General features: G+C 44.2%; 1 protein-coding gene across 1 annotated transcript in view; it reads left to right on the forward strand.

Annotated features, from left to right (window-relative positions):
- The window catches only part of cusr (Copper-only SOD repeat protein), a 109,955-nt gene that overhangs the window by 84,495 nt on the left and 1,296 nt on the right, over positions 1–24,164 (forward strand). The window contains exons 8-9 of the mRNA XM_080206047.1: positions 9,204–9,328; positions 22,703–22,786. Of these exons, the coding sequence (XP_080062173.1) occupies positions 9,204–9,328; positions 22,703–22,786 (209 nt within the window). The remainder of the gene's footprint in view (positions 1–9,203; positions 9,329–22,702; positions 22,787–24,164) is intronic.

Here is a 24,164-nt window from a genome sequence, read left to right on the forward strand (position 1 = left end):
GGTGAGATCCTAAATGAGTATTTCTCATTAGTATTTACTGTTGAGAAAAGCATGGATGTTAGGGAACTTGGGGAAATAAATAGTGATGCCTTGAAGAGTGTACAAATTACAGAGAAGGAGATGCTGGAAGTCTTAAAGCGCATCAAGGTAGATAAATCCCTGGGACCTGATGAAGTGAGTCCCAGGACATTGTGGGAGGCTAGGAAGGAAATTGTGGGTCCCCTAGCCAAGATATTTGAATCATTGATTGTCATGGGTGAGGTGCCTGAAGATTAGAGAGTGGCAAATGTTGTGTGTTTGTTTAAAATGGGCTGTAGGGAAAAGCCTGGGGACTATAGGCCAGTGAGCCTCTCATTTGCGGTGGGTAAATTGTTGGAAGGTATTTTGAGAGACACAAGTACTGATTAGGGACAGTCAGCATGGCTTTGAGTGGAAAATCATGTCTCACAAATTTGATTGAATTTTTTGAAGGGGTAACCAAGAAGGTAGATGAGGGCAGTGCAGTTGATATTGTCTACATGGACTTCAGCAAGGCCTTTGACAAGGTACTGCAGGGTAGGATGTTGCATAAGGTTAAATCTCACAGGATCCAGAGTGAGTGAAACTTTATTTTCTCAAATTCCCTCTAAATCTCCTGGCCTTCACCCTAAACCTAACTTATTTTCTAAACCTATGCCCCTTCGTGATTGACCCCTCAATGAAGGGAAAGAGCTGCTCCCTACACACCATCTTCATACCCTCATAATCTTACACACCTCAGTCATGTCCCCCCCAAGCCTTCTCTGCTCTAAAGAAAACAATACAAGTATATCTAGCCTCTCCTTATAACTCAAATACTCCAAACCATGCAACATCCTAGTGAACTCCTCCCTATAGTGCTATCACATTTTCCACATCCTGTGCAATAGCATCTTCATGGCTTGTCAAAATCCCCGCCCTCTTCAAACTTATCCCCTTTGATGTCCTCGTTATCCGAGTAGATGTGTAGTTCTTCCATGTCATCATGTTGAAAATCCCCCCTTTGCTGTGCTAGGCTGTGCAGAGATACAGCAACCAACAATGATACAGGATATCCCCTATGGTAAGCATCGGACAGCCCTGCCTGATTGGTCCAAACATCTGAAACACATCTTGAAGAATCTATTCAGGGTCTTGTGGTTGAATGTGAAGCATTGTATCTCTCCTCAAATACAATCTGTGAACAATGAGGAGGAGTCATCAGTCAGGCCTTCATCATCGAGGAGCCAACCCTCAATGTGCTGAGGGCTCCCAAAGATGTGTGGCATCTGAAAGTGATTCAGGGCATATTAGGCAGTGCATTGGCACAGTGGTTGGCACTGTTGCCTCATAATGCCAGGGATTCAGGTTCGATTCTTGGCTTGGGTCACTGTCTGTGTGGGCTTCTTCTGCGTGCTCTGGTTTCCTCCCACAGTCCAAAGATGTGCGGATAGGTGGATTGCCGATGCTAAATTGTCCAGGGGGACCAGCTAGGGTAAATATGTAGGGTTACGGGTATAGGGCCTGGGTGGGATTGTGGTTGGTGGGCCAAATGGCCTCCTCCTGTACTGTAGAGATTCTATGATTCTATGAGATGTGTGTATCTGTGCTAGTGGAGGGTGCAGATGAATGCAGTGACTGTCTTCATCATTCAGTTGGTCTGCTTTCTCATCTGTGGTAGCTTGGGGACTGGGGATAACTACTCTGGAAGATGTATTTTTCCTGCTGCCTGGAATAGAGAGAAAGAGATAGACAACTACACTATAGGTCACTCACAGTCATTGTCTTTGTGAGGCTGCTGTGTACTGGGTGGACTCTCACTGGCTTATTGGGAGATGGCTGATTTCATCTTCCACGCAAGAATGGTCTTTGTCTTTTCCAGCCAGCTGTATTGAGAGAGGGTCCCCCTCTGGACGTAGGCCTCTCCGTTTCACTGTGGGAAATTTTGCCGTGCGGGAAGGCAGATGAATTGACTGTCAGCACCACAGCTGATAGAGCAGTTCAGAAAGGTAGATGCCTCTTGTGCTGAGCCCTTCTCGGTAATAAATAAAGACACCATGTGTGCAGGATAACATGAGCTGGGGCTCTGAGAGTAGCTGACATACTGTCAGTGCTGAGGTCCCATTTGCTGGTCATGTGTGACATCCCTGTGGAATCCAGCCCTTAGACTGACTGATGTCCTTATGGGTATTTGGAGTGACAGGGATGGGTGGCACACTGGCACAGTGGTTAGCACTGCAGCCTCACAGCATCAGGGACCCAGGTTCAATTCGGCCTTGGTAGACAGTCTATGTGGAGTTTGCACATTCTCCACGTGTCTGTGTGGATTTATTCCAGGCGCTCTGGTCGCCTCCCTCACTCCAAAGATGTGCGGGTTAGGTTGATTGGCCATGCTAAATTGTCCCTTAGTCTCAGGGGGACTGGCGGTGTAAATATGTGGAGTTATGGGGATAGGGCCTGGGTGGGATTGTTGTTGGTGCAGGCTGAATGGGCCGAATGGCCTCCTACCGCCCTGTAAGGTTTCTATGATTCTGTGACTTCTAAGGTCCACTTGCCCTGGTGGAGCAGATCAGATTGTTCATCCTTTGCCACCTCCCAGGCCGGTGTATTGAAGATACTTGCACCAGTCCCAAGGAAAGAGGACTCAGGCCTCTCCTGGGTGGCTTGGGAATGTTTCTTCAGGGAGGTCCCGCTGATCCGTGTAACAGAGGATTTATTTCTTTTGGGCACCTTGCTAATTTAGATCTCTAGCTCACAGCTGGCCTGCAGTGAGTGAATGTGTGGGGTGGGTACAGTTTAAATATGGCAACGGGGCCTTTGACCCCATGACCCCATAAGGATGAATCCCTGTCTGCCACACTGTGAGATTTGACGAGCTCCTCGCTGATATGTAACTCATGAGCTGAAAACCAACAGAGCTGGTGTGGAAATTCGCCCAGCAGGGATTACGCCCACATTCTCACCCAACCATTGCACTTGCTTCAGAGTGGAAAATTCTGCCCAAAGTTTTATTTTTAATGGTCCTTCTGCTTTCTATATGGTGTTAATATACCACATTATACTTTCCCCAATTTCTATTCCTGATTTGTTTATAATGAAACTAAGTGAATAGATTAAAAATAGTATTCATAAAATGACAACACCAGTTTGATAACTGTTAGCTTGGTTCCTCAAATAAATTTGAATGAATGTCAGACAGTGGGAGGGGAATTTGTATTGAGTGGATGGTACATTTTTTTTGCCATGGAAATATTTATACCATTGCTGTCATGCATTGATATTCATTTTTTAATGAACATTTATTATATTAATACCAGATGCTTTGAGAGATTGAAATGTCTCACTAGTTGTGTGGGCAATAATTTGCATTGAACGAGGAAAAATAAAATTGGCAGATTGTGCTATACAGAACTTTAGTTAGGCCTCATTTGGAATATTGTGTACAATTCTGGTCACCACACTATCAGAAGGATCTGGATGCTTTGAAAAGAGTACAGAAGAGGTTTACCAGGATGTTGCCTGCTGTGGTGGGTATTAGTTATGAGGAGAGGTTTGATAAACTCGGTTTGTTCTCACTGCAACGATGGAGGTTGAGGGATGACCTGATAGAGGTTTACAAGATTATGAGTGGCATGGACAGAGCGGATAGTCAAATGCTCTTTCCTAGAGTAGAAAAATCAAGTACTAGGGGACATAGGTTTAAGGTGCATGGGGAAAAGTTTAGAGGAGATGTGCGAGGCAAGTTTTTTACACAGAGTGGTGAATGTATGGAACGCATTGCCTGGGGAGATGGTGGGAGCAGGGGTGAAAGCGGCATTAAAGGGCATCTAGACAAATACATGAATAGAACATAGAACGTAGAACACTACAGCACAAACAGGCCCTTCGGCCCACGAGTTGCGCCGATCACGGATGGGAATAGAAAGATATGGACTCTGTGAGTGCATACGGTTTTAGCTTAGGCAGGCATCATGATCAGCGCAGGCTTGAAGAGATGAAGGACCTGTTCCTGTGCTGTACTGTTCTTTGTTCTTTGCTCTTAAAGCATCATAAGGATCTTCACAGAGATACAATCAGTCCAAAACAGTTGCAGAGCCAAAGGAGATACTAGGAACAGTAAATAAAAGTTTAGTGAACCAAATGGGTTTTGAGAGAGCCTTAAAGGAGAAATGAGAAGTAGCGAGGCAGAATGGTGAGGGAAAGAATTCCAGAGCACGAGAGCCATGCAGCAGGAGGCCTAGTTGTTCATGGAGGATTGAAGAGATAACAGAACAAGCAAGAATCAGAGGAAAAAAGAATGACGGGATTTGGGGGTTTGTGGCTGAAGGAGGCTAGAGATAAGAGGGGAAAGAACATGCTGGAATTAATTACAGGGATTATAATTTTAATTTGGAGCTTTGGGGCCTGGAGTCAAAGTAGGTCAATGAGGACAAGTGTAATGGGCGATTGATTCTTGAAGCAAGTTTGGATACAGGCAGCTGAGTATTGGATGAGTTGAAATTTATAGTACTAAGGGTGGGATGCTGGCCAGGAAATGAAGGGAAGATTTAGGAACTGCCAGTGTCCAGAGGGGCAATTTGTTCACAGGAACTGCCAACTGGGTGCAACTGAAGTTTAGTTGGCTACAAGTATAAAACTCCACAGCATAGAGCATTTAGTAAGCTTCCCAAAGTTAGCTATGACAACTCTGGCAATTAGTTTATTAACCTGCAGGTAATCTGGAGCTTAGTGGAAAGAGACAGCCACAGTAGAATCATAGAGGTTTACAGCATGGAAACGGGCCCTTTGGCCCAACTTGTCCACACCGCCCTTATTTTTTTAAAAACCCCTAAGCTAATCCCAATTGCCCACATTTGGCCCATATTCCTTTGCACCCATCTTACCCATGTAACTATTTAATGCTTTTTAAAAGATAAAATTGTACCCACCTCTACTAGTACCTCTGGCAGCTTGTTCCAGACGCTCACTACCCTCTGTGTGAAAAAATTGCCCCTCTGGACACTTTTGTCTCTCTCCCCTCTCACCTTAAACATAGAGTAACAGGCTCCCCACTCCTTTAGGATTCTCTAGACAGGCTGCCTCAGTAATAGCGCTCTGGAATAGAAAGGATCTGTCTGGCTTAGTTATTGGATTATCAAGTTTCCCAATTTTAGGCATACCATTGTGGAGTCAGCTTGACCTTAATGAGGCCTTCCTTACAGGCTGAATATAACCTATTAGCGGTGTTCTTGTATCAGTGGATGATTTTCTTTGCAACTGATACTAAAACATCTCTTTATTGTTGCTGTTAAGTGGTTAACCACAGTTTAGTTCTATATAATGTATGTAGCATTTCTGTTCAATCAGAGGTCACCACACTTAGCATTTGATATTTTTAGGGAAACAGGCTCATTGTTTGAAACCTGTGCACTGCACATTCTGATAAACCTTCGGGAAGCAAAAAACAGTTTCTCAAAAGAGCGTTGTACACAATTCAACAGTGCATTTTTTTCAAGCTGCCGAGAGGTCACCTTATACAAAACTTTACGCCAAACGTTTTTTCATTTTAACAGGAACTAAATTGTCTTCTAATTTTGACAGGAAGTTATGAGCATTATTTTGGACAGTGATACTTCCCAAGTTGTGTCTTCTGCCAAGGTCTTGTTTCTCACTGAGAAATATTTTTTCAAGTTCTTCCCCTTCCTTTGTAGTGAACAAGTTGCAATAAAGATCCATCTGCTAGAGTTGTCATATCAGTTCCCAAGCTTATTTCATCAAAAATAAGTGCTCAGTTAACATTAAGGGCACAGTGGCTAGCACTGCTGCCTCACAGCACCAGGGACTCAGGGGTTCAATTCCAGCCTTCGGTGACTGTCTGTGTGGAGTTTGCACATTTGCCACGTGTCTGTGTGGGTTTCCTCCAGGTGTTCCAGTTCCCTCCCAGGCAGTCGAAAGATGTGCGAGGGTTAGGTTGATTGGCCATGATAAATTGACCGTAGTGTCAGGGGGATTAGCAGGGTAAGTATGCGGGGTTGTGGGAATAGGGCCTGGGTGGGATTGTGGTTGGTACAGGCTTGATGGGGCCAAATGGCCTCCTTCTGCACTGTAGGGATTCTATGAAGTGAACTCTTGGTTCTAGCTGTCATTTTGGAGACATCAGTCTTAAATTCTGTGTTGGCTGTGTACGGCTGTGTAAGTAGGTGACTTGAACTGGATTGATGTTACTTGTTAGACAATTTTTTAAGCTTGAGAACAGACGTGTCAAAGCAAATAAGACTTGGTGAAGTACTTCACATCAGTGATCTTTGCAGGTCATTGGACTCATTACTATCTTGCTTTCATTTTCCTTTTCTGCTCTTCCCACGTTGTTCTCTATTCCTTTCCCGCCTTACTCAAATATCTCCCTTTCATCAATTCTAAAGTTATACACCTAAAATGTCAAAACTTATTTTTATTTTCTCTTTAAATATTTTGACTGACCGACTGTACATTTCCAACATTGATCTCACATTGACATGGAATGACATTTAGCACAGAAACAGGTGTTTTGACCAAATTGGGCTATGCTGGTGTTTATGTTCCACGCAAGCCTTGTCTCACTGTGTTTATTTGCATAGAATCAACACAGTGAAGAAAGAGGCCATCTGGCCCATCAAGTCTACACTGACTCTCTGAAACAACATCCCCTTCGTCCTCTCCCTTTAACTCTGCGCACATAGAATCATAAAATCTCTATAGTGTAGAAGAAGGCCATTTGGCCCATCGAGTCTTCACTGATCCAGACTCTATCCCCATAACCCCATGCATTTAACCAAGCTTGTTCTCCCTGGCACTAAGGGGCAATTTAACATGGCCAATCCACCTAACCTGCACTGTGGGAGGAAACTGGAGCAAACCCACACAGATATTGTCAGTGCAAACTCCACACAGACAGTCTCCCAAGGCTGGAATCGAACCTGGGTCCATGGTGCTGTGAGGCAGCAGTGCTAACCACAGAGTCACTGTGCTGTTCATCTCACCATATCAGCAAATAATTTGTTCAGCGATCCTAAATATAATTTAGTGGTTTCAGTCTTTAGTGTTTGAAAGTTGCAAACCATTTGTGTAGGAAGGTGCTTTTGAAGTGTAGTCACTATTGTGTTATTGGAAGTGTGACATCTAATTTGCACACAGCAAGCTCTCACAAACTACAATCATAAAATGCTCAGATGATCTGTTTTTCAGTGATGTTGTTTGAAGGGTAAATATAATAAGAACATAAGAAATAGGAGCAGGAGTAGGCCACCTAGCCCTTCGAGCCTGCCCCGCCATTCAATAAGATCATGGCTGATCTGTCGTGTCTCAGTTCCACATTCCCGCCCTCTCCCCATAACCCTTAATCCCCTCTCTTATCAAAAACCCATCAACCTGCATCTTAAAAATATTTAGCGAGGTAGCCTCCACCACTTCAACGGGCAGAGAATTCCAGAGATTCACCACCCTTTGAGTGAAGAAGTTCCTCCTCAACTCCGTTCTAAACCACCCCCTCTTTATCTTGAGGCTGTGCCCCCTCGTCCTACTATCCTTTCTGAGCAGGAAGAGTCTCTCCACCTCTATCCAATCCATCCCATTCATCATCTTATACGTCTCAATGAGATCTCCCCTCATTCTTCTAAACTCTAACGAGTACAAGCCTAATTTATTCAGCCTCTCCTCATAGCTCAACCCCCTCAACTCTGGCATCAGCCTAGTAAACCTCCTCTGCACTCCCTCCAAGGCCAAAATATCCTTGCGTAAGTACGGCGCCCAAAACTGCACACAGTACTCCAGCTGCGGCCTCACCAATGCCCTATACAGCTGCAGCAAGACCTCCCTACTTTTATATTCAATCCCCCTCGCTATGAAGGCCAGCATCCCATTCGCCTTTCTGACCACCTGCTGCACCTGCAAGCTGGGTTTTTGCGACTCATGCACAAGGACCCCGAGGTCCCTCTGCACCGTCGCCTGCTGCAGTTTTTCTAGGAAAGTGGAGAGAATGCCCTGTTCTTTTTTGAATTGCGGCGTTGGAATCTTAGTCCGTCTGAGATGGTAGAAATTTCCCTAGCACTAACATCCTACACCTTGATGGGGCTAATTTTGGACAGGTGACCACACACTTAACCATTGTTAGAAAGAAAGGGAAGGAGATCACCCAAGTTGTGCCATTCTTCAATGCAGAATTGTACTATTTAAAGGATAACACACAAACAGCACGAGCAAATTGATATGCATTTGGGGTGTAAATTGGACATAAAGCAAACCGATTGAGCTGTGGGATGGTCTGCAGCTAATTTGCACAGGTGTTGATCTCTGGGGAGGATGCCTAAGTTGACATTAGGGGTAGGATACACCGGTCGTTCACGCTGTGCTGCCACTGCCAGAGGAGACGGAGAATTTGACGCTTAGCCAAATCTCAATGTGAGAATTCTGCTAGTGTGAATGGCCGGTGATCTCTGACCTTTGCCTCTTGAATATGTAAATGTGGGGCATAATGAACTTCTCCAGCTCATCTTTAATATTCCATTTTCAAACAATGAATCATTTTTAAAAAATAATTTGTAGACTCGATGCAGAGAGAAATCTATATTCTATCTCTTTGTAAGAAATATATTCTAACTTCCCCATTAATTCTTTCTGTAATTATCTTAAATTCATGCCTTTTCAAAGTGACTCATGGAAACACTATCATTATTTATCTTATCATCTTGAAGTCAGTACTTTACCTTCTTAACTGAAATTAGTGTAAAAGTAAACAACTTGGATATGAGTTTGAATCCAGTCAAATTTGATGAATTTTCTCCTCACGTCAGTAACTATGACACACTGGTTAGCACAGCTGCCTCACAAGGCCAGAGACCTGGGTTCAATTCCTGGCTTGGGTCACTGTCTGTGAAAAGTTTGCTTGTTCTCCCTGTATCTGCGTGGGTTTCCTCCCACAGTCTGAAAGATGTGCTGGTTTGGTGCCTGTTGATCCAAACAGGCGCTGGTGTGTGGCAACTAGGGGAATTTCACAGTAACTTCACTGCAGTGTTAATGTAAGCCTACTTGTGACTAATAAATAAACTTTAATAATGTTGTTATGTGAAATATATTCAGGAAATCTCGATTCAGTCCCTTGTGGATGTGAATTCACAACTCTGTGCCTGACATTTTGATATCTGTCAGAACGTATCACAACTTTAATAAACAAAATGGATTTGTCTTTCTAGGTATGAGTTCCGCAGTACTGTTGCTGAAGCTCTGGGGATTCCTATGTGGAGAGTAAATATATTACCAGAGAGCCCATCTGCACCCAATGAAAGGGGTTGCCAGGAAATCAAATTCTATATGGCAGGCAAGTTCTCAAATCTATTTGTTTAACAATGGCAATATTTTTGTGAATAAGGAAAGTATTCTAAAGGCATCACAATGTATTTGTCTTCTCTTTTAGCTTTGTTATCTCTTCTCCCAATCCTAGCTCAGTGCCTGTATTTATTCCTTTCCCACCCTTGGGAAGTTCTTCGGGTGGCACGGTAGCACAGTGATTAGCACTGCAGGGGTTCGATTCCTGCCTTGGGTCACTGTCTGTGCGGAGTCTGCATGTTCTCCCCATGTTTGTGTGGGTTTCCCCTGAGTGCTCCGATTTCCTGCCGCAGCCTGAAAGACATACTAGTTGGGTGTATTGACTTGAACAGGCGCCAGATTGTGGTGACTAGGGGAATTGCACAGTAACTTCATTGCAGTGTTAATGTAAGCCTTACTTGTGACTAATGAATAAACTTTAATTTTCTTTTGAATGTTTTGTTAAATTAAAGAGACCATATAAGTATTAATTATTATCGATGTAACCTACAGAATGAAATAGGTTTATATAATACTATCAAAGTCAGTGAGCTCAATTCCAAAAAATGACACGGGGAAATAACAGACCTTAAATTCAGGAATATTCACCTGTACTCTAAATCACTAATACCATCAACCATAAATATTAAATATGCCAAAGCTATTTTTGGTACATTTCTAGGGTGAGGTATTATGAATATGCGTATGCAGAAGGGACTCCACATTTCCTTCCACTGCCAACGCGTCTGGGTGAATTTTCACTTTTGCTGGGCAGTGATTGATTGACTGCCTGTTTTATTCACTGGCCAAATCTCTGTTTTTATCTGTAAAAGTAAGGGGTAAAACTGTCAACCAAATCCCTTTGCACCAGCATTGATGATGAAAGTGCATCCTACTGTTTCCATACACTTTTGGCCATGAAGGGGTTAAACTAATTAAACTAATTACAAGTTCTCATTAGATACACGTGGGTAACCACTTATAAAGAGAAACTTCAAAAAAGCACAGCATAAGAACATAAGAACTGGGAGCAGGAGTCGGCCGTCTGGCCCCTCGAGCCTGTTCCGCCATTCAGTAAGATCATGGCTGATCTTTTTGTGGACTCAGCTCCACTTACCCGCCCACTCACCATAACCCTTAATTCCTGTACCGTTCAAAACTCTGTCTATCTTCGCCTTAACAACATTTAACAAGGTCATCACACAACTGCTTCAGTGAACTGTCAACCTTCTACACCATCAGTTGAATTAAAACAAATAACTTAACTCAACGTTAAAATACAACGGAGTGAGAGCTTTTGAATAAAAGCAAATTACTGTGGATGCTGGAATCTGAAACCTAAAGAAAATCTCAGCAGGTCTGGCAGCATCTGTAAGGAGAGAAAAGAGCTGATGTTTTGAGTCCAGATGACCCTTTGTCAAATGCATGGAAAGTGGGAGATATTTATACTGCAGGGTGAGGGAATGAAAGATGAGAAAAAGGGGGATCGGGGAAGCAAACGGAGAGAAAAAGTAAAAAAAGAGGCGATAAAATAGGGGAGGGGAGAAGAAAAATAAAGAAAGACTATAAAGAAATAAAAGGTAGAGAACAGTAAGAAATTAAATAAAATGAAAACAAAGGGGTCGAGGTGGGGTTGAGCTAATCATCTGAAGTTGTTGAATTTGATGTTGAGACCGGAAGGTTGTAAAGTGCCTAGCTGGAAGATGAGATGCTGTTCCTCCAGTTTGCGTTGAGCTTCACTGGAACATTGCAGCAGGCCAAGGACAGACATGTGGGCATGGGAGCAGGATCATGTTAAAATGGCAAACAACTAGAAGGTCAGGGTCCTGATTGTGCACAGACTGAAGGTACTCAGCAAAGTGATCACCCAGTTTATGTTCGGTCTTTCCAATGTGGAGGAGACAGCTTTTGAAGATGGAACATGTTGAGCTGCTTCTTCCTAATTTCCCGAAAGAAACCCCTGAAGTGTCTCAGTGAAGATTCGATATGATGCATTGATGATGATAATCTGTCTCAGTTAATTAAGTGAGGAATGTACAGAGCCAATTGTGGGCCATGGTCATTCCATTTCAAACATCATCAACCACGTGAAAAGCCAAAATGTTGTTAGAAATGTTTCCATCCAAAGCTCAGGATCATAACTGAGGATAGATTAGATGTGTTTAACAGAGCGGTCATTTAACTGGAGAATGGTTTCTCTAATATAGTGGAGACTGTACTTTGAGTCTGAAGAACATGTAAATTGCTATTAAAGTTTATTTATTAGTGTCACAAGTCGGCTTACATTAACACTGCAATGAAGTTACTGTGAAAAGCCCCCCGTCGCCACACTCCGGCGCCTTCATTGCAAGAGGTTTCAAGTACAGGAGCGGGGATGTGTTGTTGCAATTACAGTAAGATGTCTCACAACACCAGGTTACAGTCCAACAGGTTTATTTGGTAGCACAAGCCACTAGCTTTTGGAGCGCTGCCCATTCATCAGGTGAGGAGCAGTGCTCTGAAAGCTCATGCTATCAAATAAACCTGTTGGGCTTTAACCTGACATTGTAAGACTTCTTACAGTGTTTACCCAAGTCCAACACCGGCATCTCCACATCAGTGTTGCAATTATACAGGGCCTTGGTGAGGCCACACTGAGTGTATTGTATGCAGTTTTGGTCTCCTTTTCTGAGGAAGAATGTTGCTCTTGAGGGAGTACAGCGAAGGTTTACCAGGCTGATTCTGGGGATGGTGGGACTGATGTATGAGGAGAGATTGACTAGGTTAGGATTGTTTTCACTGGAATTCAGACAAATAAGGGGGGATCTCATAGAGACTTATAAAATTCTAACAGGACTAGACAAGGTAGATGCAGGGGGCATATTCCCGAAGGTGGGGACATTCAGAACCAGGGATCACAGTCTGAGGATTCAGGGTAGACCATTTAGGATGGAGGTGAGGAGACAGTTTTTCACCCAAAGAGTGGTGAGCCTGTGGAATTCATTACCACAGGAAGTAGTTGATATCAAAACATTGAATGTATTCAAGAGGTGGCTGGATAAAGCACTTGGGACAAATGGGATCAAAGGTTATGGGGAGAAAGCAGGATTAGGCTACTGAGTTGGACAATCAGCCATGATTGTGATGAATGGTGGAGCAGGCTTGAAGGCCCAAATGGCCTGCTCCTGCTCCTAGCCTCTATGTTTTCTATATTTCTATCATTTGTTGCTTTAAAGAGGCTTTAACCTTTTTATTTTAAATAGGCTAGCATCTCTTAAAATAATGGCCTTCAGATTTTTATTCTGAAATACGAAACATTCAAATATTACCATTTGTAATCTAATTTCAAACCCTTTGTCATGAGCAAAAGAGTTGTAATTAAAGACAAGAAAGGCCATCCTAAAATTCAATACATGTAGCATCTAGTTGTTTCAAGAGTTTTGCCTTTATCATCTGTCTAAGCACTTATCCAAAAAGTTGGTCAATCTTTATGTGAAGAAGCATTCCCTCATATCTGATGACTTTGGTCCCAGCTTGGGTCAGTGTCTGTCTGGAGTTTGCACATTCCCCCCGTGCCTGTGTGTGTTTCCTCCGGGTGCTCCGATTTCCTTCCACACTCCGAAGATGTGCGGGTCAGGTGCAGTGGCCATGTTAAATTCCCCCTTAGTGTCAGGGGGCTAGCTAGGGTAAATGCATGGAGTTATGGGGATAGGGCCTGGTTGGGATTGTGGTCGGTGCAGATGGGCCGAACGGCCTCTTTTTGCACCGTAGGATTCTATGATTCGTGATTGCATAATTTATTGACCTGAAATCCATAACACTACTACTGGAGATGCCAAAACTGGAAAAGTGTACCATTTCCTCGCGTTGACATTTTAATCTTAAAAAAAATTCTTAACTATCCAAACATTGAGATTCAAATCTAATCAGAATAATTTTATTAACCCCATAAAACTTAGTTTTGAATCTGCCCACACATTGTCAGACAACTGATGGCTCAAGGAGCTGACAGTGGGTTGAGGACACTAGCCAAGTTATAATGATTTAGATTGGCAAGATGTGAGTTGCCTGATAATTTGTTCCCTGGTGAATTGCTAATCTTAGCCCTTTTTATCTCAGGAGGAGGGATTTAAGGCTCCCTTAGGGAGGAAGTACTGAATCAAAAGCCAAGCCACCATACAGCGCTGCCAAGAACTCAGTCACAACTGAGTCCGGAGTATTTTCAGCAGAGCCTGGGAAGAAACTGATTGATTTATCTCAGGAATTGGAAATGGGGAAGACACCTAAAAAGAAAAATGTAATCTTTTTCCAACTGCCTGCTGCATGTACCCTTGGTCATCTTCGAGTTAATATGTTAATAGGGTTAATAGGGCCTGGGTGGGATTGTTGTCAGTGCAGACTTGGTGGCCTCCTTCTGCACTCTAGTGATTTTATGTAGTCAGAGTAATCCTGAAGGAAGATTTCTGGTCACTATCCATCAACAATGTTGTAAACATTGTCAGTTAGAGGAAGTCATCTTGTTATCTACGGAAATCATGAATATATTCTTTTCAAATGTTTTCTTTAATTTTCCAAAACACTGAACCTAAGAAGTCTCCCTGTTGTACGTATGATACTGCTAATGAAGAAAACTATTTTCAGAGGAAATCCTTTAATCCTCTTAGTAAACACCAGACATCAGCAATGAAAAATATTTGTTTCTGAATGAATTTATTGGTGGTGAGTGGATGAGATGGTATCAGGGGAGGTTTCAATTTCCTTGTGGGATCCGGCGGGGGAAGCATTCCCGCTTCTCCTGAATCAGCAGGGAAAGTGAAACAAAATTTAAAAAAAATAACTTACTTGCCTCTTGCACCCAAGCTTTCTTGGGAGGTTGGCTTAGGGAAAACATACTTCTGTTTTAGGGAAAACAACAGCCTTCTGTTCAGGCTGTCAGGTTCCAATGAAGTCACTATAATTTGATCCGCATGGGCTAAAAATGATTCCGCCGGCTTTGGATAGGTGTCTTTGCTACCTGGACAGTTGAACAAGTGAAAATTGCAAAAGGACAGCTCCCTGCAGCTCTGAAGCAGATAGAAGACTGTGTCAATATTAACAAACCACGAAGGTAGAGGCTAAAATCATCCCAGAACATCTGACTCGGCCTTGGGAGTTGCAGGGTCCTTCACTATAGTTATGTGCCATGAAGTCTCATGGCATCAGGTCAAACATGTGCAGGAGGTCTTATAGTTCAGTGGTAGTGTCCTAACCTCTGAACCAGTGCCACATCTAGTCGTGAATGGTGATGGACAATTAAACAACTCATTGGAGGAGGAGGCTCTACAAATATCCTCATCCTCATTGATGGAGATGCCCAGCACATCTGTGCAAAAGATAATGCTGAGGCATTTGCTATAACCTTCAGCCAGAAATGCCGCGTGGATTTTGGCCTCTGGAGGTCCTCAGCATCACAGATGCCAGTCTTCAGCCAAGTTGATTCAGTCCATGGATGGCACGGTGGTTAGCTCTGCTGCCTCACAGCGCCAGGGACCCGAGTTTGATTCCCAACTTGGGTTAGTGTCCATGTGGAGTTTGCACATTCTCTCCGTGTCTATGTGGGTTTCCTTTGAGTGCTCCAGATTTCTCTCACAGTCTGGAAAATGTGTTGGTTAGGTGCACTGGCCATGCTAAATTCTCCCCCAGTGTACCCGAACAGGCACCGGAGTGTGGCGACTAGGGGATTTTTACAGTAGCTTCATTGCAGTGTTAATGTAAGCCTATTTGTGCCAATAAATACATTAAAAAAAGTGATATCAAGAAATGGCTGATGGCACTGCATACTGCAAAGGCTGTGGGCTTTGACTATATTCTAGCAATAGTACTGAAGACTTATGCTCCAGAACATGTCATGCCCTTAGCCAGTACAGCTACAACACTGGCATCTGGTCAGTAATCTGAAAAATTGCCCAGGTACATACACACAAAGCTGGACAAATCCAACCCAGCTACTTACCACCCCATCTGTTTACTCTTGATCATCAGTAATAAAGCAATGAAAAGTGTCAGCAACAGTGCTATGAAACAGCGCTTACTCAATGATAACCTGCTCACTGATGCTTAGTTTGGATTTTGCTAGAGCCACTTGGCTATTGACCTCATTGCAGCCTTGGTTCAAACATAGATGAGCTGATATCCAGAAGTGAGGTGAGAGAGTGATATCAAGGCTGCATTTGACCGAGTGTGGCATCAAGGAGACCTATCAAAACTGGAATCTGGGAATCAGGGGGAAAACTCTCTTGGTTGGAGTCATACCTGGTACAAACGATGATGGTTGTGGTTGTTGGAGGTCGGTCATCTCAGTTCCAGGACATCACTGCAGGAGTTCCTCAGGGTAGTGTCTTGGGCCCAATCATCTTCAGCCACTTCATCATTGACCTTCCTTCAATCCTAAAGATGGAAGTGGGGATGTTCATTAATGATTGCAGAATGTTCAGCACAATTCGCAACTTTTCATATACTAAAACAGTCCATGTCCAATTGCAACAAGACTTAGACAATATCCAATCTTGGGCATATAATTGGCAAGTAACATTTGTGCCACATAAGTGCCAGGCAACAGCCATCTCTATCCAACAAGAGAGAATCTAACCACTGCTCTTTGACATTCAATGACGTTATTATTGTCTGAATCCCCCAACATCCTGGGGTTTACTATTGACCAGTATCTCAAGTGGATGAGCCATATAAATACTGTGGCTACAAGAGCAGGTCAGAGGCTGGAATGTCGCAGTGTATAACTCATTTCCTGATTCCCCAAAGCCTGTCCACAATCTACAAGTCACAAGTCAGGAATGTGATGGAATACTCTCCAATTGCTTGGATGAGTGCAACTCCACAACACTCAAGAAGCCTGACACCATCCAGGACAAAGAAGCCCCATTGATTGTCCTCCTTTCCACAAACATTCACTCCCTCCATCACTGATGCACAGTATGTGCCAACTACAAGATGCACTGCAGCAATTCACCGAGGCTCCTTAAACTGCAACTTCCAAAACCCATGAACACTACCATCTAGAATAGGGGTCTCCAAACTACAGCTCATGGGCCACATCTGGCCCGCTGTGGGCTACGTCTGGCCTACAGCTAGTGGGGCGGATATGGGATTCCCGCTGCCAAAAACATTCCTGTGTCCGGAACCCCACCGCTGACTCTGGACCCAGACGCAGGGATGGAAGCCACAGGCCGGACTTTTGCTGCTACTCTGCGTGGTGTCTGATGGACCCATGGGAATCCCCGCCCTCTTTACCAGTCTATTGTCCAATCAGAGCTGCTGTCCTGTGACTGACAGCTCATTAAACGAATCAGCAATTGAGACATCTGTTATCCAACTGCCGCCCTACATTGACTGAGTGGCAGCTGCTGGTTGTCAAATAGGAGGCAGAGAGTGGGGGTTAATAGGTGCTATTCGGATTGGCGGTTGGTGACTAGTGGAGTGCCCCAGGGGTCGGTGCTGGGGCCTCAGCTATTTACCATTTATATAGATGATCTGGAGGAGGGAACCGAGTGTATGGTGTCGAAATTTGCTGATGACACCAAGATTGGTGGAATGGCAAATTGCACGGAGGGTGTGGAGAGTCTGCAGAAGGATCTAGATAGGCTGGGCGAATGGGCCAGGAACTGGCAAATGGAATTTAATGTTGGCAAGTGCGAGGTGGTCCACTTTGGTAGGAATAATGGTAGGAAGGACTATTACTTATGTGGCGAAAAACTGCAGCAGGCAATGATGCAGAGGGACCTTGGGGCCCTTGTGCATGGGTCGCAAAAACCCAGCCTGCAGGTGCAGCGGGTGGTCAGGAAGGCTAATGGGATGCTGGCCTTCATAGCGAGGGGGATTGAATATAAAAGTAGGGAGGTCTTGCTGCAGCTGTATAGGGCATTGGTGAGGCCGCAGCTGGAGTACTGTGTGCAGTTTTGGTCGCCGCACTTATGCAAGGATATTTTGGCCTTGGAGGGAGTGCAGAGGAGGTTTACTAGGCTGATACCGGAGTTGAGGGGGTTGAGCTATGAGGAGAGGCTGAATAAACTAGGCTTGTACTCGTTAGAGTTTAGAAGAATGAGGGGAGATCTCATTGAGACATATAAGATGATGAATGGGATGGATAGGATAGAGGTGGAGAGACTCTTCCTGCTCAGAAAGGACAGTAGGACTAGGGGGCACAGCCTCAAGATAAAGGGGGGGCGGTTTAGAACGGAGTTGAGGAGGAACTTCTTCACTCAAAGGGTGGTGAATCTCTGGAATTCTCTGCCCGTTGAAGTGGTGGAGGCTGCCTCGCTAAATATTTTTAAGACGCGGGTTGATGGGTTTTTGATAAGCGAGGGGATTAAGGGTTATGGGGAGAGGGCGGGAATGTGGAACTGAGCCATGACAGATCAGCCATGATCTTATTGAATGACGGGGCAGGCTCGAAGGGCTAGATGGCCTACTCCTGCTCCTATTTCTTATGTTCTTATGTTCTTATCCAATCAGTAAGCTCTGTCAGTCTGAAATGAGCAAGAACAATGACAATGAAGGTGGCAATTCAGACCAATCATAGAGCAATGTGCTCATCGCAACACCCACATCTTGATTGACATCTGCTGTAGCCAATTGCCGTGTGCTGTTGTAACGCAGTCACCAATCGCAATGAATTTAAAATTATTTTGCGCCTTTTTTAGAAAAATAACTTTATTATAAAAGTAACCCCCTAACTTTAGAACCATTTTTTTCTTTGGCCCGCGAAAATGTGTAAAATATACAATGTGGCCCTCATTCTGATAAGTTTGGAGACGCCCTGATCCAGAAGGACAAGGGCAGCAGGTACTTGGGAACACCATCACCTGAAAGTTCCCCTCTAAGCCACTCACCATCCTGACCTGGAAATATATTTCTGTTCCTTCACTGTCACTGGGTCAAAATCTTAGAACTTCCCCAACAGTACTGTGGGTGTACCTATACCAGATGGACTGCCACAGTTCAAGAAGACAGCCCACCACCACCTTCAAGGGTAACTAGAGGTGGACAATGAATGCTGGCCTTGCCAGCAAAGCATACATTCTTTAATTGAATATTTTAAAAATTTGTCTATAGTCCCTGGACACATTGGCTTGCTTTGCTTGGTGTTCATTCAGGCTGATGTGGTCCTCAATCTCGCTGAGGGCAGTGATATATGGTGAATATGTCCTATATGCTAAATTGGTCTCACACTCTCAACTACTTCAGGATGGTATTCTCAAAGAAGATCATCCAAGTCCTGTGAAGATAACTTTGTAATTCTTTTAGGATCTGTTCAGCAATCAATGACTCTGCGGTGGGCAGAACTCAATAAACTTCTTCTGCTACATGGAGGGTTACCAGTTCAAGCTTTTGACTTGTTTCAGCTGTGATGAGGGGGATTTTTAATGCTGCCTAGGCCTTTCCATTTGACTGGAGGTAGTGTGGCTAACTCTACACAAATCCCACTTTCCAGCACTTGGCTCACAGCCTTGAATATTATGACATTTCAAGTGCTCACCCATGAACATTTTAAAGATTGAGATTTCCTGCTTCTACTACCCTCCCATAAAGTGCATTCCAGATCCCCACCACCCTCTGGGTGGAAAAATCTTTCCTCAAATCCCCTCTAGACATCCTACCCTCCAGCTTAAAATTGTGCCCCCTTCTTACAGACCCTGTAACTAAAGGGAACAAGCTGCTTCCTATCCACCCTGTCCATACATTTCATAATCTTATACACCTTATAGAATCATAGAATCCTATAGTGCAGAAGAGGCCATTTGGCCCATCGAGTCTGCACCAAGCACAATCCCACCCTAGCCCTATCCCCATAACCTCACACATTTACCTAGCTAGTCCCCCTGACACTAATTCAACGTGGCCAATCCACCTAACCCACATATCTTTGGACTGTGGGAGGAAACTGAAGCACCCGGAAGAAACCCACGCAGGCACGGGGAGAATGTGCAAACTCCACACAGACAGTGACCCAAGCCAGGAACCTGGGCCCCCTGGTGCTGTGAGGTAACACTGTTAATCACTGTGCCACCACTTCTCTAAAGAAAAGAACCCAAGCCTATAGAGCCTCTCCACATAACACAAATGCTCCATCCCAGGCAACATCTTGGTGAATCTCTTATTCAATAAGAATAAGAACATAAGAAATAGGAGCAGGAGTAGGCCATCCAGCCCTTCGAGCCTGCCCCGCCATTCAATAAGATCATGGCTGATCTGTCGCTGCTCAGTTCCACTTTCCCGCCCTCTCCCCATAACCCTTAATCCCCTCTCCTATCAAAAACCCATCAACCCGCGTCTTAAAAATATTTAGCGAGGCAGCCTCCACCACTTCAACGGGCAGAGAATTCCAGAGATTCACCACCCTTTGAGTGAAGAAGTTCCTCCTCAACTCCGTTCTAAACCGCCCCCCTTTTATCTTGAGGCTGTGCCCCCTAGTCCTATTGTCTTTTTTGAGCGGGAAGAGTCTTTCCACCTCTATCCTATCCATCCCATTCATCATCTTATACGTCTCAATGAGATCTCCTCTCATTCTTCTAAACTCTAACGAGTACAAGCCCAGTTTATTCAGCCTCTCCTCATAGCTCAACCCCCTCAATTCCGGTATCAGCCTAGTAAACCTCCTCTGCACTCCCTCCAAGGCCAAAATATCTTTGCGCAGGTGCGGCGCCCAAAACTGCACACAGTACTCCAGTTGCGGCCTCACCAATGCCCTATACAGCTGCAGCAAGACCTCCCTACTTTTATATTCAATCCCCTTTGCTATGAAGGCCAGCATCCCATTCGCCTTCCTGACCACCTGCTGCACCTGCAAGCTGGGTTTTTGCATCTCATGCACAAGGACCCCGAGGTCCCTCTGCACCGTCGCCTGCTGCAGTTTTTCGCCCCGTAAGTAATAGTCCTTCCTACCATTATTCCTACCAAAGTGGACCACCTCACACTTGCCAACATTAAATTCCATTTGCCATTTCCTGGCCCATTCGCTCAGCCTATCTAGATCCTTCTGTAGACTCTCCACACCCTCCGCACAATTTGCCGTTCCCCCAATCTTGGTGTCATCAGCAAATTTCGACACTCTACACTCGGTTCCCTCCTCCAGATCATCTATATAAATGGTAAAAAGCTGAGGCCCCAGCACCGACCCCTGGGGCACTCCACTAGTCACCATCCGCCAATCCGAATAGCACCTGTTGACCCCCACTCTCTGCCTCCTATTTGACAACCAATCCTCTATCCACGCTAACACCCTACCCCCAACTCCATGTCCCTCGACCTTCTGCAATAACCTCTTGTGAGGCACTTTGTCAAACGCCTTCTGAAAATCTAGAAAGACCACATCCACCGGCTCTCCTCTATCGACCGCCCTAGACACATCCTCATAGAACTCCAGTAAATTTGTCAGACACGACTTCCCTTTAATGAAACCGTGCTGCGTCTGCTCTATCAAGCAATTCCCTTCAAGATGCCTCGCAATTTCCTCCTTAATGACAGATTCTAACATTTTACCTCCCACAGACGTTAAACTAACCGGCCTATAATTCCCCGCCTTTTGCCTGGCACCCTTCTTAAACAACGGCGTAACATTAGCCGTTTTCCAATCATCCGGCACTTCCCCGGAATCCAGCGACGTTTGGAAAATAACCACCAAGGCATCCACTATCACCTCCGCCATTTCTTTCAGAACCCTCGGATGCATTCCATCCGGTCCTGGGGACTTGTCCACAATCAGCCCCTCCAGTCTGTCGAGCACCGCCTTTCTAGTAACAGTAATGTCATTAAGACCCTCCAGTCCTACCACCTTTCCATCGCTAACACCCGGCAAATTATTCACGTCCTCCTCCGTGAAGACAGAAACAAAAAAGTTATTCAATACCTTAGCCATATCCCCATCCCCTACCACTAGGTCCCCTTTCTCATCCTCTAAAGGACCAACATTCACCCTAGCCAGCCTCTTCCTTTTTATATATTTATAAAAACTCTTGCTATCCTTTTTTATATTAAGCGCTAGCCCAGCTTCATAGTTTCTCCTACCCTTCCTTATCAACTTCTTTGTCAATCTTTGTTGACATTTAAACCTCTCCCAATCCTCTTCTCGCCCACTACTCTTAGCTACTCTAAATTCCTCCGCTTTTAGTTTAACACTTTCCTTCACCTCCTTCGTTATCCACGGCTTATTACCTCTCCTCCTACTATCCTTTTTGACCATCGGAATAAATTTCCGTTGAGCACCAAGAAAGATCTCCTTAAAGATCCTCCACTGCTCCTTAACAGACCCTCCCTCCAACGCGCTCTCCCAGTCCACATTCGCCAATTCTTCTCTCATCCTACCGTATTCCCCTCTATTCAAACAAAGGACGCGTGTCCGGGAACCCACTTTCTCCTCCTCCATCTGCACCAGAAACTCCACCATACAATGATCACTCTCCCCAAGAGGATCCTTCACCACGAGGTCCCTAATTCTACTCGCTTCATTACATAGCACCAGATCCAAGATAGCTTCTCGACCCTTTCCAGTGTGATCACATCCTTGTCTCCTTGACTCTTTGGCAAAGGTGTGGCATTAGGTAAAGGTCAAGAAATTACACTGCTTGTTCTCACAATAGTGCTTGTGTGATTAATCTCACGTTCAATACAGAATATGGGTGGAATTCTTTGGCTGTTCATGCCAGCGGGATTTTCTGGTCCTGTGGCAGTGAATGTGGATTCAGCTAAGCGCCAAGTTCTCCTTGCAGTGGCAGGGGGACATGAATGGCCAGAAAATTCTGGCCTGTAATTTACATGTTTCTCCCCGGTATTCCTAACCTCATCCACCTATATACCCACCCAATCACTAAAGTTCAGACTGGATATTTAAACTTACTATATGACAGGTCATTTGGTAAAAAGGGGATGTGTCTTGTCTTCCCTTATCTGACTACAATCTGATGGAGGTCTCTGAGGGACAATGTGTTCTGCATTTCTGGAACAACCAGGTTGAGAAGACCCCAGCAGAAATGTGGAGCATCATCTGGATGGAGTGGCAATCCAATGATGATTGCAGCTCCTCTGAAGATCTGGGCCAATTTGTTTTAGTGATGTTAATTGAGGGATGAATGTTGGCCAAGATGCAAGCACAACCCACCTCCTCTCTTTGAATAGTGCCACAGGTCTTTCACTTCCACGTGAGGAGGCCTTGGTTTAACATCTCATCAGAGAAAAGATCCCTTTGATAGTGCAAGACTGTTTTAGCTCTGCACTAAACAATCAACTTAAATCACATGCTCAAGTCTCCGGAATGAGGCTTGAATGTCCAACTTTTGGATTCAAATAGCCAGTAGTGTTTCTGATTCAATCTCCCTCAAAGCTATATCAGTTCTAATTCAGAAATTTCTCTTTTCAGGAGATGTTGATAAGAACAAACTGGACAATTTAGCTAACGAACAGAAACTGGGTAAATTCAAGGCCTCCGACAAATGCACAAGAGGTACGTTACTGATTTGATTTGAGTCATTATTGTCGCATGCATCAACATACAGTGAAAAGTACTGTTTCTTGTGCGCTATACAGACAAAGCAAACCATTCATAGAGAAGAAAAGGAGAGAGTGTAGAATGTAATGTTACAGTCATAGCTAGGGTGCAGAGAAAGATCTACTTAATGTGAGGTAAGTTTATTGAGTAGCTGAATAGCATTGTGAGAATTGGAACAGACAGTGCTGGATATTTGTGTTGCTCTCAGGAAACATGAATCAGGCTATTTCCCTACTTTGTCACCTATGTCCATATCCACCATATCATTGTCTCCTGGAGATGTAAACAGGCAGGGTTTGGGTTTTCTGATTCCTGATTCCTCAGACAGTGTGAGAGGAGTGCTGGCCTAGGAAGGCTGGTTCAAAGGCAGCCTCAGATCTTTAGGATGTTCGCCCAACTTTCTAACTTAGTTCATATGTTCCCTCAGCCTCATCACCCATAGCCCCTCCATGCCCCCTTATCCTTCCCATTCCTACTCCCTCTATGTCTCAAATAGCCGTTTACCTAATATTCCGTAGAATCCCTCCAGTGCAGGCGGAGGCCATTTGGTCCATCAAGTCTGCATCAACTCTCTGACAGAGTATCTTATCCAGGCCCTCTTCCCCGGCCTATCCCTAACCCCACACATTTATCATGGTTATTCATACAATGCAGAAGATGCCCTTTGGCCCATCGAGTCTGCACCGACAGGCAAGAAACACTTGAACTATCACCTAATCCCATTTATCAGCTGCAATACACATTTACAATATTTCATGACTCAGTTGGGCAGTTGGTTAGTATATTGCCATTTCATCTCTCTCAATTGAAATGTCTTTCCCCTGATAATATGGGTTCCATGTGAAATAAGTTTCTCAAAAGTCTCAATCTAATTCCTAGTAGATAAAATGACATAGGTAAAGACTACTTATAACTGAACTCTAATTTCTATTCAGTTATTAAGCTGTACACTAAAATGGCTTAGATAAAAAATTAAAATGCTTCACATGAGGAATCATACGATCCTCAGGTTGAGGCTCAAGTGAACTATTTGAGCATTATAAAAGCAAATTCTACATGTAATTCATGCTACTTGGGGTTATGTGGTTCTAACTCAGAGTGCACAATGATGAAAAATGATCTGTTACTGGTTCTGACATCATCCACAGTAAGGTTGAATGTAAGGTTACTAAAAAAATTCACATTGTTTTGATATTGGATAGGCTATGTTGGAGTATTAATCAACATAACGTACGTCAAAATCTGAGATTTAAGACCTGCAACATGGCTTTGAGGCAAAGGTTGATGGAGTTTTAAGTTTTTTTCTTGAAGTGTATTGTGTTAGCTTTAACCC

The sequence above is a fragment of the Carcharhinus amblyrhynchos genome, chromosome 17, assembly GCF_965287045.1.
Source record: "Carcharhinus amblyrhynchos chromosome 17, sCarAmb.v2.hapA, whole genome shotgun sequence".
Taxonomy (NCBI): domain Eukaryota; kingdom Metazoa; phylum Chordata; class Chondrichthyes; order Carcharhiniformes; family Carcharhinidae; genus Carcharhinus; species Carcharhinus amblyrhynchos.